This window comes from Priapulus caudatus, unplaced genomic scaffold, assembly GCF_000485595.1.
Source record: "Priapulus caudatus unplaced genomic scaffold, Priapulus_caudatus-5.0.1 Scaffold126, whole genome shotgun sequence".
NCBI lineage: Eukaryota > Metazoa > Priapulida > Priapulimorpha > Priapulimorphida > Priapulidae > Priapulus > Priapulus caudatus.
Genome location: NW_014577187.1, coordinates 1 through 15,628, shown reverse-complemented (window position 1 = coordinate 15,628; position 15,628 = coordinate 1). Strand labels below are relative to the sequence as shown.

Below are 15,628 nucleotides of genomic sequence, written 5' to 3'. Positions count from 1 at the left end.
TCACTAGTAGTAGCAGTAGCTTGTTCGCCAGTGACTAGTAGTAGAAGCAGGAGCTAGCAGCAACACCCTGCACGCATGCGCAGCTTGTATCACGGTCGTCGGCCATTCAGTGCGACGTCGGCTTTGCTAAAAAGCGTCGTAAACACCATGATCCGACGATGCGATCTGCCGCTGCCGCTGCAACTTAACTCATCTATGTAGAGGGAGCGTTAGCAGCCCGCACGTTAATGGGCAACCTAACACACTGATGCTAGCGCACGGACCGACACATATATACACATATATATTCACGCACGCGTGCGCGCGCGGTTACGCTGCGTGGATATATATATATATATGGGTGAGCGGTANCACTGTACTATACAACACATTATTACTATACACAGCAACACATAATTTATTATACCAGCGTGTAAGTACTATATATATTTATTATACCGCCGGTGTACTATATTATAGCGTGTGTAAGCCTATTAGAATGCTATGGAGGCAAGGTAATCAGTAGCCAGGGCCGCCTATTCACTGGGGGCCAGGAATAGGCCTACCTCTGATTACTTTACCTCCATAGCATTCGAATAGGCTTACAGTACACACGGGTATCCATATATTTCAGGAAACATGAAAAAGAGAAAAGCTTCACATACAGATATTATGAGTTTTTTCACCAAGAGACCAAGAGCCACTGAAGATCATGCTTCAACGTCCGATGATCCTGTTCGTTTACAGCCGACGCCGAGTACGTCGCAGTTAACAGCTGATGTTCCCATCCCTACAACTAGGCCTACTTCTAGTGGTGATGAGCAGGTTCCCTTGACGGCTGCTGGTGATGAGCAGGTTCCAGTGACGACTCCAACTGCTGGTGAGCAGGTTCCCTTGACGACTGCTGATGATGAGCGGGTTCCAATGACGACTCCAACTGCTGGTGAGCAGGTTCCCTTGACGACTGCTGATGATGAGCAGGTTCCAGTGACGACTGCTGCTCAGCAGGTTGGTGATAAGCAGATTCCGGATAATGATGTAGGAAAGTTTCAGAGGTCAGAACTATGTAACGATGACAAACTAAAGTTAATGAAAAATCATTTCCGACCTGGTAACAAGTTCGACTTCCCCGTGAGGCAACATAAGTGTAAAACCTTGAAGTTCAAATTATGTTGGCTTGATGATTTTCCATGGCTTGTTTATTCCAAAGTCAAGAATGGTGGATACTGTCTACCATGTGTACTCTTTGCAACCAAGCCAGAGGGTAGAGGCTGTGAGTTTGGTGTTCTCATCAAAAAGTCATTTATTGATTTCCGCAAGGCTCTCGGCAAAAAGGACGGAATTTTGCCCAATCACGAAACCAACGCTTTCCACAAACTGGCAGTTGCAGCTTTTGCTGAAAGGAAGCACGTTGAAGAGAACCCTGCCGTTCGAATTGATATCCAACTAGAAAAACTTAAACAAAATAGGTATAGCAGTAATAAAGCCGCACTTGGTAGTATTATAGAATGCATTATATACTTGGGACGCCAAGGGTTAGCCTTTCGTGGTCACCGTGATACTTCCACCGCTGATCCCGATACCAACAAGGGGAACCTTCAAGAACTTGTCCAATTTCGTGCCAAAACAGATGATATCCTAAGAAGTTTCATTAAGTCCTGCCCGAAAAATGCCACATATGTTTCTAATACGACTCAGAACGAGGTGTTGGAGATATTGGGTGATGTCATTCGGGAATCGCTCACAGCTAACATAACTGAGGAACGTTGCCCATTTTTCAGCATTATTGCAGATGAACTTACTGATGACATTGCCAACAAGCATATCCTGTCTCTTTGCATACGGTTTCTAGAATACGTGGATGGGAAGGTTTCAGACATTCAAGAAGGACTATTAGATTTTTCCTATACCGAACGGGGAACAGCAGCACACCTAGTAAAAATGCTTCGTTCAAAACTTGTTGACTGTGGACTTAACCATTTAAATGTGCACAGACAGTCATATAATACCACATCTTGCATGTCTTCGGACAATCAGGGAGTTCAGGGCATATTCCGCAGGGAAGTCCCAAGAGCAGTTTATACGCCATGCAACAGTCATAAGTTGAACTTGGTTATTGCGTCAGCTTCAAAATTGCCCCAGATTCGCAACTGCGTAACAGCTGTTAACGATGCGTTCTTGTTTTTTAATTTGTCCCACAAACGCCAGGGATTTTTCGAGAAAGTCATGATGATTCTTCATACCAAGGAAGGTCAGAATCTTCAACGACAGAAAAAACTTAAAGGTCTGTGTAAGACAAGATGGGTGGAAAGGTTTGAGGCCTTTGACAATTTCATTGACATGGCCCCATTGTTCATGACCACGTGCGACATTATTGTCAACCCTCATCTTTACGGAAACGATGCAGAGATCAGTGCCCTAATCGAAGAGAAATGGAGCTGGGATAGAGAAACGAAGACAAAGGCTCAAGGCATACTTGCAAACTTCAGGGAATTCGAGACCATTGTATCACTCATTGTTTTGAGGAACGTTTTGGCACCACTAAGGGAAATTACAATCAAGTTGCAGCAGCGAGATCTTGACGTCCGGACCGCGTATTCGTTGCTATCGTCCGTAAAGGAAGATGTGGGTAGAATGAGAGCAGAAGTTGATGACAGATTCGATGGGTGGTATGTAGAGATAAAGAAAATCGCTGGACAACTCGAGGCAGAGGAACGAACGCGTCGCCGGGCGATATCAAATGCCTTCAGAGCAACACACCCAGCTGATGATCCGAAGGAGTATTTCAAACGGGCGATAGTGATACCTTTCATCGATGATGTCAATACCCAACTAGCTGATCGATTCTCTGATCAATCCGTCTCCGTTGTTTCAGGATTTATGTCCTTGATACCGTCAGTCATAGCGAAGATGGACGTGAAGGAGATCCCAACAGTTGTGGACAAACTTTCTGACTATGAGCCGGATATTGATCGTCTTGCTAGTTTACAGACTGAGCTAGAGATCTGGCGTGGCAGGTGGATAGATTCGGAAAACACACCAGATTCTCTCCTCACTTCACTTAAATGTTGCCCGAAGGACCTGTTTCCAAATCTTCATACTTTACTCCAACTTGGTTGTTTGATACCAGTCACCAGCTGTGAAGCGGAACGATCATTTTCTGCTGTTCGTCGCATCAAGACGACTTTGCGATCAACAATGAGAGAGGAACGCCTGAGTGCCCTAGTGTTACTCAATACATACAGAAGAGTAAACATCAACGTTGAAGACATTGTAAAACGGTTTATTCTCGAGGCAACGCAGAATTTGTTTTAATTTGTATGAATAAGTCATGTCGAAGTTTGAAATTTTCTTTTATTAAAAGTTTTATTTTCTTTTAAAATAATAAAATTGTCTAAGATGTTAATGCACCAGACAAAAATGGCATTGATGCACATATCAAGATGAAGTTATTGTGGTGTCAGATGCGAGGAAAACGCATCTGAGGGGGTCTAATTTCAAAAATTTTCTGGGGGAGGGTCCCCCAAGACCCCCCCTTCGCGTGCTCGCAAGTTTGCGTTACGGTTAGACCCCCCCTGGTACAAATCCTGTACACGCCCCTCAGTATTGAGGTATATTCTTGTTGTATATGCCTCTTTCTGTACAAATTGATGAATTTATCGTGATTATAATTTAACTTTAAAATAGCACAGATCGAATGACACTTGTAAAGGCCACATATAGAACTAGACAGAGGGCACTCACGGAGAGTGCATACCTCCGCGAGCATGTAACATGTATGTGTTACGAGCTGGCTCGCCGCTCGCTGCTGGCTGCTGCTGACTCGCCGCTCGCTGGTGGCGGCTGCTGACTCGCTGCTCGCTGGTGGTTGCTGCTGACTCACTCGCCGCTCGCTGACTCGACGCGCTATCGATCGCGCCGCGCGAGCTGGACACACACACACACACACACACACACAACCGATTACATTACCTCCCCTGCAACTCCGTTGCGCGGAGGTAATAAAAGTTCATAGATCTATTAGGCCTACCCAGCCGGCCAAGTCGACACGTGCCGTATTCAACACGCGTTGGAAACGATGGAAAAACACGCGTTTTATCATGGAGTTCTAAACACGCATTTTCAACGTGCCGTTCTTCAAGTAATCGCGACGTATAGGGTACACAAGCATGCATGCATGCAGTTCAAAACACGCGTATTAATCTTCTAAATTACGCATGTCCTAAAAAGGCAACTAGAGTACACATGTAGCGATAAACATCATTAATCCTTCACTGTGTTTGTTGGTTTGTGGGTTTGTGTACAGCCTAACTCAAAAAGTTATGGACGGATTGTCATAAAATTTTCCGGATAGGTCACAGGGTTTGGCTGTAGCATTGTAATTCAGGGCTCACTTTGCAATCATACGCGTCAGACTGCCACAACGCCCGACATGACTCCCTTGAAAGCCACTGTGCTGATCTGGGTCCATGTTAAGTCGAGTGCCTCCACTTGAGCCCAGGTGTGACGAAGCGTGGCTCATGCTCGCACTTATTTCACCACCCATCAGGCTGAATCCCCACCTCACCGTCTTCCTTGCTACGGTTTGGCCGCGGCCGGCATCACTGTCCAGAGATCCCCGGGCGACATCGCCGCCAGACCGTGGGGATCTCGAGCGTACGCAGCGACGTACGTCCCAGCTCGGCCTTGATCTGGTAAGCCCGAAACGACGCCTCCTGCCAAAGGCCGAGGCGGTCGTTGCCCTCACTTGATTCACCGCGCGACGCAGGATCGGAAAGCGTCACAGTGGCCCGCGGTGCATCCCTGCCCTTCCTTTTTCCTCTTCCTTTCCTTCTTCTCTTTTTTCCTCTTGGGTTTCGTCTAGGCGGTCTGTCTCTAATGCCATTGCCGAAGCTCTCAACTATTGCCTCATCTCCGCGATCCCTTGTCTTGCCCATTTCGCTTTGCCTGGCCCAGCTTCTCCTTGAACTCTTCTCTCCGCGTGTTTCTGCGGGCTCTGCATCTCCTCGACTCCATCGATTTAAATCCTGCTCTCCTTTCCGGATCACTCCGACAAATTCGAGTTTGGGTGGCGAACTGATTCTTATGAATTCCGGGTGAGTTTTTTTCGGGTCGGGAGCCCTCATATTGGGGGTCGAGGTTCATTGTTACTCGGTCAGTCATTTCGGAGGCGAACACTTTGCTTGGACGAGGCATTGCGTTGCCTCCTTGCCGTTTTGCGAGCGTATGCTATTTTTATGCCACTTGATGTCCGTCGGCCGGCCGCTTCGCTGCACTGTGACTGACTTCGCTTAGATCACAACCGCCTTGATGCAACGCTTTTTCCTCCTCTGGTAATGGAGTTTGCTCTTCCACCCCCCGCCTATAAAACGTACACGAACCCCGCGCCCAGTAAATCCCGCCCGATAGCTCCGAAGTTTGGCTCAAATGCTGTAAGCTACGCGGACTAATCCATAGAACTGCCGTCGTTCCTCCTAGAACCCCCTGGCTGCGTAATCTGTTTGTAATGTAGCCGCCACCCTTCCTTCCATCCCTCCCATTTGCTGTCCGCTGTGCCATCTCCTCAAGCTGTTGTTCCATACCCTCGCCTTTGCACTGCCTGCCCTCGCTCACCCGCAGGTTGCTGCTGAAATGCTGTTGTTGCATCCTGTTGTACCCTAGCTGGTGCTGCAGTACTCGCAGCAGTTCGCTGTATGCTGACATATTTTCGCAAGTACGGTATCTACTCTTCACGCAAACCCTCAGTGCTTTAGAGCACAGACTCTGTGATCCCTTATCTTGCTCGTTGTAGCTTAATTAAACCTCCAACACCCTCAGAACGTCATGACTACATGGTGGTCTAGACAACCAAATCCCAATCCCATCTCGTCGCCCCACAGAAATACTGGTTGTATTTCTAGAAGGATAAGTCGTAAGAGCTGAACGTATAATATTGGTATAACTCAACAAAGGATTTATTTCCAGCCCACTCTCCCACCTCCCCCTCACAGCCTGCCACGTAGTAGAGTGACCACATCCAAGTACATGGCTTTCCAACGGAAATTAGTATGTGCGCACACTTCTATGGGTCCACTAATGATATCGGACCACAATGCATACAATCAATGTCAAATATCTTTAATCGCAAAACTTGATCTTAACGTCTATATTACGAGTCTAAAGCATCCTACAAAACATGTTCTCATTATCTGGTTAACGCCATTTCAAGCATAACCTATTTATTACAAGCGCCATCGCTAACACTTCTCAAGCGGGTATTAAGCGTGCCATCTACCGGTTCACAAATCTGTGATCTCCAATTGTTTGGTCTTATAACACCTTTATTATCCTCGTCGTATATTTACAGATACTGTCAATCGTTTTCTATAATGTATCGTCGATGGTTCTGCTCAATTAAATATCTGGACTTCTCTTACTCGCTTTCATTTGTGTTCCTTTTTTTTTGTGGTTGATTCTAACACGCGCTGTCTCATTGACTTATCTCATTACATTCTTTGTAATGCTTTAATTGAGATTCTTCATACTATGCAAGTTCAGTTGCTCTATTCTGTATGTTAATAAAAATTAGTCATTCTGACTAAAATGTCTCCAAATTTTTTATCATGTTGTCATCTTTCTATTGTTGCCAATGTTTTTACCAGCAGTGAACCCGCATTCTAGGACATCAAGTGGCAATCTAGCCCGTAGGCCGCCCCGCCCCAAAGTTCAATGTATCAAGTGTTTCTTAATGCATATTTTCACATGCAATATCAAGTCCAAGACTCTACATTACATGCCACGGGCCAGGGTTTGGAATGCTTAGAAGGTAAATGAATATATCGAAGTACATCCTATGTATCACGCTGTTGAGTGGAATGTCTTCAATCGACCGCTTCTTCTCCCTTCCCTTCAGGTTAAAATGGGACCAAAGATGGTAAGTTTCCAACTTTTACATCATTCTCCGGATGGTAAGTTTCCAACTTTCACATCATTCTCCGATGGTGTTTCCCACATCATGCACCAATAGCACTCAATAAAGTCACCCTATCAAAACAGAAAATATATATGCAGACTAGTTTTTATTCTATTAAAATCATATGTAAATTTGCTGATATAACAATATTGGTTAAGTTTTACTTTAATAGTTATCTACCATATTTACTGCATTTGCTTTCATAGAGCATAGTTTGAAAAAGAGACCTGAGGGTCAAAATAGCATATAGTGGATGGGCCTAGATACAGCAGTGATTATTTCGCCAATGTAACAGTGGCCTGTGCTCAGTCATTGGCATCTCATCACTATAAATATAACTTACCAATTTCTTTCTTAGACCTGGATCTGCCAGCTTTTCGCAAAACCTGTCTAGCTCTTCAGTTGATGTTAGAGGCTTCTCCACGCAATTCCGCTCATGATACACAAAGTCCAACGATCCACATCCACTGCCGATCCCTTGGCCAGGATTTCAGTAAAACCGATGAAAAATGATAAGTGTATTAACGGACTGTTACTACATGGCCTACTGTCCTAATATTCTTCCTCGAGAAACAAATTTGTTCACAATTGTGAATGCTAGTGTTGCTTGAGAAAGCAAAATATCACTCACTTTCTAGCACGACGTTTCCAAGCTCGGTACGTCTCCTACTGTCAGGCACAATGTCTCTCCGTGCAGAGCTCCTACAATCTGGAATGTTTCTTTGCTCGGCTCTCGTTGGCGTGATTTGTACAGTGCCTGTGCCTAAAACATGTAAAACCATGCAAACTAACTGGTCATAGGATAAAATTCTGACAGGGCAAGTTGCAAGATAAATTATATACAGATGAATTTTTGTAGGCTCTTCACACACTACAACAGAAATAATTGTGAACATGAAATTCATATTTATTATGAAATAGTGTAAAAATATTAAATAACTTGCCATAGGTCATCTTTTGATTGAATTTAAGGGGTCATTAAACCTTCAACGATTAACACCGTAGTTTAAAAAAAGTAAAGTAAATGTACACGGGTTTTCCAATAAAGGGATTCCACGACCCCGACATTCAAATAAGTATAAGTATTATTACCTCTGCCCACGGAGTGGAGGACCTTATGTGATCGCTCTCGTGTAGTGTGTTCGGACTGTGTTAGTGTGTTCAGTGTGTTTGCGCGATCGTATAGTTTAGCGCATCAACTCAACCAGCACACCCGCCAGCAGCAGCGAGACAGCGCAGCGAGCAGCGCAGCCGAGTCAGCGCAGCGAGCCACGCTTGTAAAGGTCCGGCGTCACACGCAAGCCGGATTTTCCACTGTGGCGATTTGTATCGTCTCCCCTGATAAAAATCAGACCCGATACTCGGGTAGGTGTGCGCGTTCATTTGTAGACGGATTTTACTTCACGAATACTTGTTATCGGGTGATCCATTCAAATCAAAACATGTTTGAGTTTTGAATCCAATTATTTTGAAAGCGATTTTGTGTAAAATCCGACAAGATTTTGTAGTGTCGCCGGCGTGAACTCAGAAAATCCTCCTATGATAAATAGCTTGACCCAGCAATCGGCTGAACATGCCCGTTGTCACATGACACTTCAAAATGGCGTCCTACCATCGACACTAAGGCGTGAACGAACGAACTTGAGGGAGATTGAGGAATTGAGTGAAATTGTAGTGATCCTCGTCGCTTGTTGTATTCCCAAAATATACGTGAAAAAAGACTCGGGGCTTCCCCCTCTCTCTATTCTCAGTATTTCCTAAATCCCTCTGTTCTTCCCAAAAACAGTTCGTCGCTGGCAAGTTCCGACAAGTTGCCAGTGTTTGCCGTCTTGAATCCACTGCCCTCGCCCATGTTTACGACCGGTGTTTTTCGTAATTGTCTTTGCCGGCGTAAACACTTCTAAAATGATTAAATACAAAAAACTTGATTGCAATATTGACGGCCAGCCATTTCCGAGGAAAGATGGCCAACCTTGGCAAACAAAATAATCAATTTTAATCGGTAAGGTGTGCGGGTGTTTTATCGAAGGCGTTCGCGATGAGCCCGAGTTTTACAAACGATGAGGAGGATTTTTTAAGTCGGTACGCGATTTTTGGTAGGTGTGCCCCGCCTTTAACACAATAACATGTTACATGCTCTAGCGGAGGTTGCCCATCTCCGTGAGTGCCTTCTGTCTAGTAATATATAATAATTTACTGTCCTAATATTTTGTGGATGTCCAGCCCTTGTATCAATGCCTCTGATTTCCATTCTATGTGTGCTAAGATGTGACGGCATGCGCGGGCGTTTACATCCGGGAATAAGAAATAAAGGAGCAGCAGGAATTGGATTTGGACAGAAACGAGGTGTCTATAATATTCGGAGTTCAATTATGGTTTTGATATCATCGATCAACAAACAATAAGTAAGCATTACATTGGCGACGCAGGATCAAACGACTCACTTAAGGAACACGTGAGTTGACAATGGCAGCAATTCAGGCTACAACCGCCTCGTAGCGAAGCTCGTTTGATTGCCTGGATCCCGAAGGCAAAAATTGTCCCGAATGGACGAAATGCTTGCGTAGATTGCGAATGTACACAGTTTTCAAACGGCTGTGGCATAAATCTAACGCGTGGCAAAAGAAGGGATTACTAGCTTATGTACGGTGGTTCCGACTCCATGACATCGTCAGACAGGCTTCGATCAGCAAGTTATTGCGGAGCCTAATCCCGTGAAATTCCAGGGTCGGAGAGTCAAACAGCTGTGCCAGGTCCAGAGTTTAACGAGGCGAGTAACTGCCTGCCATCACTGCTTATTTTAACCCGCGAGCCAAACATTGAATTTCAAAAGATACCTCTTCAAGAAAACCGTCCAGGATTACACCGCACACAAATAAGAAGATTTTTACTGTATCCTTAAACAACTGGCAAGAGACACGTGTCAGTTCCGCGAGCCTATGCAAGAGGTTAAGTCACAGATCATCATGGTGTCGGCTAGACAAGGTGGGCCGTGGCGACAGAGGCGACTGAGTTGATAACCGGACGTAATCATTAGACAGCTATTGGCAATATCCCCGCAACCGGAAGTCACACATGCACACTCCAGGGCGATCAGAGTCAAGGGTTAATCTCCTAACCGGACAAAACCAACGTTTCGCATCAAAAGCAAAACAGCAAAAGGTCCATAAACAGCCTGCCAGGGAATTTCAACACACTCGCCATCCAAAACAGCTCCCAAGACAGCACCACTGAAGAAATGCGAACGTGGGAGGTCAGTGGCCACAAAACCAAGGTTGGAATTCAAGAAATGTCCGCATGGGGTCAAGCCTGTAAGAGATTGTGGTAAGCAAAAACCATTTTGCTGCGCAGTGATGTTGTTCAGACGTACAAGAGTGCACCAAAATAGAGGAGGTAAGCAAGACGCCGAGTACACCTCAAGGTGAACATAGAAGGTCAAGCCGCCTCACCACACATTTGACATTAACATTGGCAACACAGTCACATCACCATGAAGGCTGACTCGGGGGGGAGCAATGCGTCAACCTGCTCTCTGAGGAAACACTCCCGCTCCATGCAAAGTCGCCGCCGCTACATATGTTCTTCAGCAAAGGATAAATACGCGTATGGCGAGTACGAACAGCCACTGGGCAAACGCTTGAGAGTTCACAGTCGTGCCTGACATACAAGAACAGGGTCATGTAGTGCAAACACCTCACCGGTAGTACGCAACGGAAGCGCCTCACTTCTCAGTTTGGCTCAGAGTACATCAAACGTCAACCAAGCTCATCACAACTGGTGGAACGCATTGGGAGACGCAAACGCCAGAACAACTGGTGAGTGAATATAGCGACCTGTTCACCTGGTCTGGTAATTGCTGAAGGACTGATAAGTCACCTACACATTGATGAAACACGTCCCAACCTGTAGCACAGGATCATCATCGACGCGTTTCCATTTCACGGTGCGGGCAAAGACCTATGAAGCCAACTTCAAAGCAGATGAAACCTCTCAGAGTTTCTTCAACGAAACTACCGGCCCGACACCGTGGGTCTCTCCAGTGGGTCTGTGTCCCCGAAGAAAAACGACAGCTTCCGGGTGTGGCATCTGACATGTGCGATGTGCAATGACACAGCAATAAAGAGGGAACGCCACTCAACGCTCTACCAATAACGAGCTTGTGAACGACCTCGAACGGTGCGAACAGTGTTTTCTAAGCTAGACCGTAAATCAAGGCCTAATAACCAGCTATGAACTCGACGAGGCCATCACGGTAACATTACAACGTTCCGCGCAACACACGGTCGCCTGCAGGGCAATTCACCAGTTAAATTTCGGCATCTGTAGGCGCTGACCGAGGTTTTTCAAGAAGCCATCAGACAAGCCCTAAGCCGTGCCTCAGTGGTGTCATCGAACCTGAGCGATGACATACTCGTTTCGGACTGACCAAAACGCAACATTCGACGAGAATCTCCGAGCACCACATTCCAACGTCCTGAGGGAAAAAGGGCTTACTCTCTCCAAGAAGAAGTGCGAGTCCCACCAAAAACATCACTGGAATTCATCGGTCAGCATTCTCGAAGATGCAGCGTTCTTGCCGCTGATTCCATCGAAAATCCAAGGCATATTCTTGGAGAGGAACCGCCAAAGTCTGGCATTCCGAGAATCCGTAGTCTCCGTCGAATGTCAAAACTACTGCGGGTCCAGATTCGCTCACGACTACGCAACAATCACGCACGACCTCGCGAGAACTGATCCCGAAAGACATCCCGGTGGGCAATGGTTGGTCAAAACATCAAGCAGCAATTATGCGCTGAGACCGCACGTGACACATACGCAGTACTGCGGTACTCGATCCCTTAATTGGAATACTGAACTGAATCGTCGATGTCCAAGTACCTGTAGGTCTCCGCGCAAATTCTGAACTGCAGGCCAGAGAGAAGACGGCCCGGCGTCACACTGTACAGTATGCCAGCCCAGAGCGCTTACACCAGCTTGAAACCACGTTACAAGCCAAACAGAGCGCTGGAAGCCCTGGCTGTAGTATGCGCCTGTGAACACCTTCACATTCTAATGTGATGGGAAGTCCATGTAACCATGATATCACCGACCACAAACCACTGGGTGCCGCTGTACATCTATCCGCGGTCAAAGTCCTCCAGACAACGTAATCGAAACGTTTGGACCACTGAGACTCCAGCCGTACGAGATCGAGCTGAAGTATCGGAAGCGGAAAGGAAAGAATCAAGCAGATTAACCTGTCAAGACACCGCCCACTCTACGTCACTGAGTCTTAGGAGAGAGGAGAGGGTTTATGGAGGAAGTAACATCAATCCACATGCTGCTAACTTCTGCACCGCAAAGCAATGACTTCTGACTGAACTCCACAACTTGCACCCAAACGCGATGCGACCTGCACAGCTGTCCACGTTCACCTGAGTCGCCATCGCGTTTTGGCATGGGAGATCGCGAGACAGGACGACGCCGGTGTTAACACGGCATCATTCGTCGAATTCACAAAGTTCGAGGGAACTGTCTCCGTGACCGAATACCGGAACTTGATTCTACGTGCACACGATTGGTTGTACCACATGAACTCAACAACGCGGCTGTCGCAGCTGGGCAACACGTTGGTCACAAGGCAAAATGGTGCAACGACGGAAGGCGGCTCATACGTGAGAAAGTGTGGTTCAGCGGGTATAGACCATCGAGTAGAGGAAATGATTCGTTAGTTGCATGCAGGCCAGGAGCGCGCCCGACGCCAAACACGGGAACCCTAAAAATGTCAGCACTGCCTGAACGTCCATGGTCAGCAGATCAGCACTGTAGATTTGGACAGGTACCCTGGCAGTGGGTACGCACTTTAATGGTAAATCTCCGACGACTTTCTCACGCTACGTCCGTCGTGGGAAACCAGTGTCCTCTCTCACAGCAAAGTGCTGTCTCCGTCCTTGACCAAGTATCCATTGAAATTCGTGTACGCCGATGTGGTCCAAGTCGGAAACGGACCCCCCCTTTCAAACAGCAAGCGCATTCCTCTGACTACGTCACGGCACAAAGGGTTCCAAGCATCGTAAGTATTACTCCGCTGTGGCCGCTCTGCACAATAGCCGAGGCCGAACGCTTTATGAGGACAGTAAGAAGTCCATTTAAGGCTGCCATAGCGAAGGGAAAAGCTGGAAGCCGAGCTGCACAGCTTCCTGCTCAACTTATCCGGCAACCCGCTCACAGGCAACAACGCACTGGCATATCCTCCAAGCTACGCTTGATGTTCGGGAGGCCCATCAAAACAACCCTACCCCGAATCGCCGTAACGAGCCCGCAGCACGAACGTCGCAGAAGGACAGCGAGTCGCAAATGGCAAGGATGAAGGGATGCGGATCGGCATAGGCAAGTACGTCAGAGAGTCTGGCATATAAAAATTGGTGACCGGGCTCATGAAGAGAGAGGGATGAATGAAGTCTGACCCTCCGTCCCGTTTGGTTCCCGAAACCCTCGTTGTGACGAAGAGAAACGGATCGATGGTGACAGCAAAATGTCTTGGCAAAGACAGTAACGCAGAAAACTCGTCCGATCAAACACTCCCCCCCGTCCAGGAGAAACGTCCCGACGTCGTCTGATGAGGAGGAGGATGAGCTCGGGACTGCACCAATCCCCGGACCAGAACGATCCGTCGCCGGAACCCTGTGGTCCAGCACGCTCCACAGGCTAGCTGAGGTGGCAAGGCAGTCGGCTTCCGGAGAGATTCAAGAGACTTCGTCAATGAAGTTAGAACTAGCCTTCATCTACAGGGAACGAGCAATCTAGCCCTACCCTGAGATTAATTGTTGTTAGAAATGACCTTTATACACACAGAGTTCTTTTCAATTTAAGGACTGTGCTATAAGGATTTGAAAGTTTACCTCTGGTAGCCCATGTTTAATTTTGTGTGAATCATGTATGAAGATATTCGTGTTTCATCACTACTGCTGAGATTATCGGTTTTTGTTTTAAAATTGCGCTCATGGTAAACTAAAGCCAAATAATCAGTGTGTTAATCATGATTTTTTGTATGGCATAGACATTCTGTTCAAGTTGGGGAGGAATGTGATGGTCCACCTGTATCAATGCTGATTCTAATGTGTGCCAATGTGACGCATGCGGCGAAGCGACATCCGGGAATAAGGAAATAAAGCGAGCAGCAGGAATGGATTTTGGGACAGAAACGCAGTGGCGGGTGTTATAAATATTCGGAAGTTCATTATGGTTTTGATATCTATCGATCAAAACAATAAGAACATTACAATATTCTTCCTCGAGAACAGCAATTTTTAATTATATAAGTGCCATTAGAAATAAAATATAAGAACATAAGTATTACTCAGAGCACTCGGAGAGCGCAGACCTCCACCAAGGCAGCTCAATTCTCCACAGTGATGATGTCATTGTATGAGCGACATAGGGCTCATACCCATTTTTTTGGGGGACCTGGTTTCACATTGCAGTTCTAATCGTTTGCTGGTGCTGGTTTCAGTTTTCGTTACAAATTGCTCAAACTCATGATAAGTGGGAGCCAAACCCCCGTGATCTTGGGCCGGAAAAAAAAACCCTGCAACTGAGAGTTAAAGTTTTTTTCTTTGCTGATTCTTGTAGGACTAGGCGTTGGTCTTCACCTTTCTAAGGTGATGACCACCCGTCACCCTGAGCCAAATTTTCTGTATTACCCTTTTGTGTTGAGCAGCGTCAACATCAAAAAATTTGGGCGAAAAATAGGGGTGGGTGAAAAACAAAAAGTCATACTAGAAGATCTGTTTGTTTTAAAGCTAATGATCATGGTGACCACTCCAAAATTTTGTATTTAAGAGGCTCTTTCTAAATGATATTTGAATAGATGAGGTCACTAAGAGTCAAAAAGTCAACCAATTTTTGACCCTTCCTCGAAATCAATGCGAAATATATGCTTTTTAGCACCCCTGCCTTGGCCAATCAGGCTCTAATGTGCTTTTTACCCCTAAATTTGTTTAAGGAGATCCCTGTTTATCATTTTAAAGCCACCCATGTTCAAGATGTGTTGAATGTTGACCACAACCTGAAGTTACAAAAGAAAAGACAAGTGACTGTGCTAAAAATAGCTTGTTTTATTTACCCAAAGAGTTGAATAACGCTTACAAGTAATCAGATCTGTCGATCTAGAGGCACCATTGCTCACCTAACATATTGCAATGGAAAAGTCAAGAGGCTTAGTCCTCAGATGTGGCATCATTTTATCAAAACTTACAGGGTCAAGCATACAAAGTGAGCGTGTTAACTGCAGTCAGCTGTTTCGATGAACTGTCTGGCACATTTTAAATACCAGCATAGGTGCCCATTATTATTCGCTTTTAAAAAAAAAAAGTGGGGTGAAATTCTCATTAATACTTGATATTTTCATAACTAGGCATGCTCTATGTCAATGTTTGGACATTTAATTACAATTTAATAAAAAAATTGGATCTGGCCCATCCCACCAAATGTAATAATTTCTAAAAGTACCCATTTCTGACCTATCCTGAGACTTTTTATTAATTAAAATAATTAATTAATTAATTGGATCCGGATCACCATCAAAATGTAATCAATTCGAAGTTACTGCCCCTTTCTGACCTATCCTAAAAATTTTATTAATTATAATTAAAATTAAATTTGGAATCCCGGAATCACCCACCCAAAATCTCATCCAATTCAAGTTAGCCCATTTCT

At 45.7% G+C, this 15,628-nt stretch overlaps 1 protein-coding gene across 1 annotated transcript; it reads left to right on the top strand.

Moving 5' to 3' along the window:
- The first annotated feature begins 651 nt into the window (after positions 1 to 651).
- On the top strand, positions 652 to 3,294 carry LOC106805742 (52 kDa repressor of the inhibitor of the protein kinase-like). Its single transcript, XM_014807458.1, has one exon. The coding sequence runs from the start codon at positions 652 to 654 to the stop codon at positions 3,292 to 3,294; it is 2,643 nt and encodes an 880-aa protein (XP_014662944.1).
- The last annotated feature ends 12,334 nt before the right edge of the window (positions 3,295 to 15,628 follow it).

What these genes read in the sequence shown, in the direction of transcription:
- LOC106805742 (XM_014807458.1), top strand. Translation starts at nt 652, where the DNA reads ATGAGTTTTTTCACCAAGAGACCAAGAGCCACTGAAGATCATGCTTCA.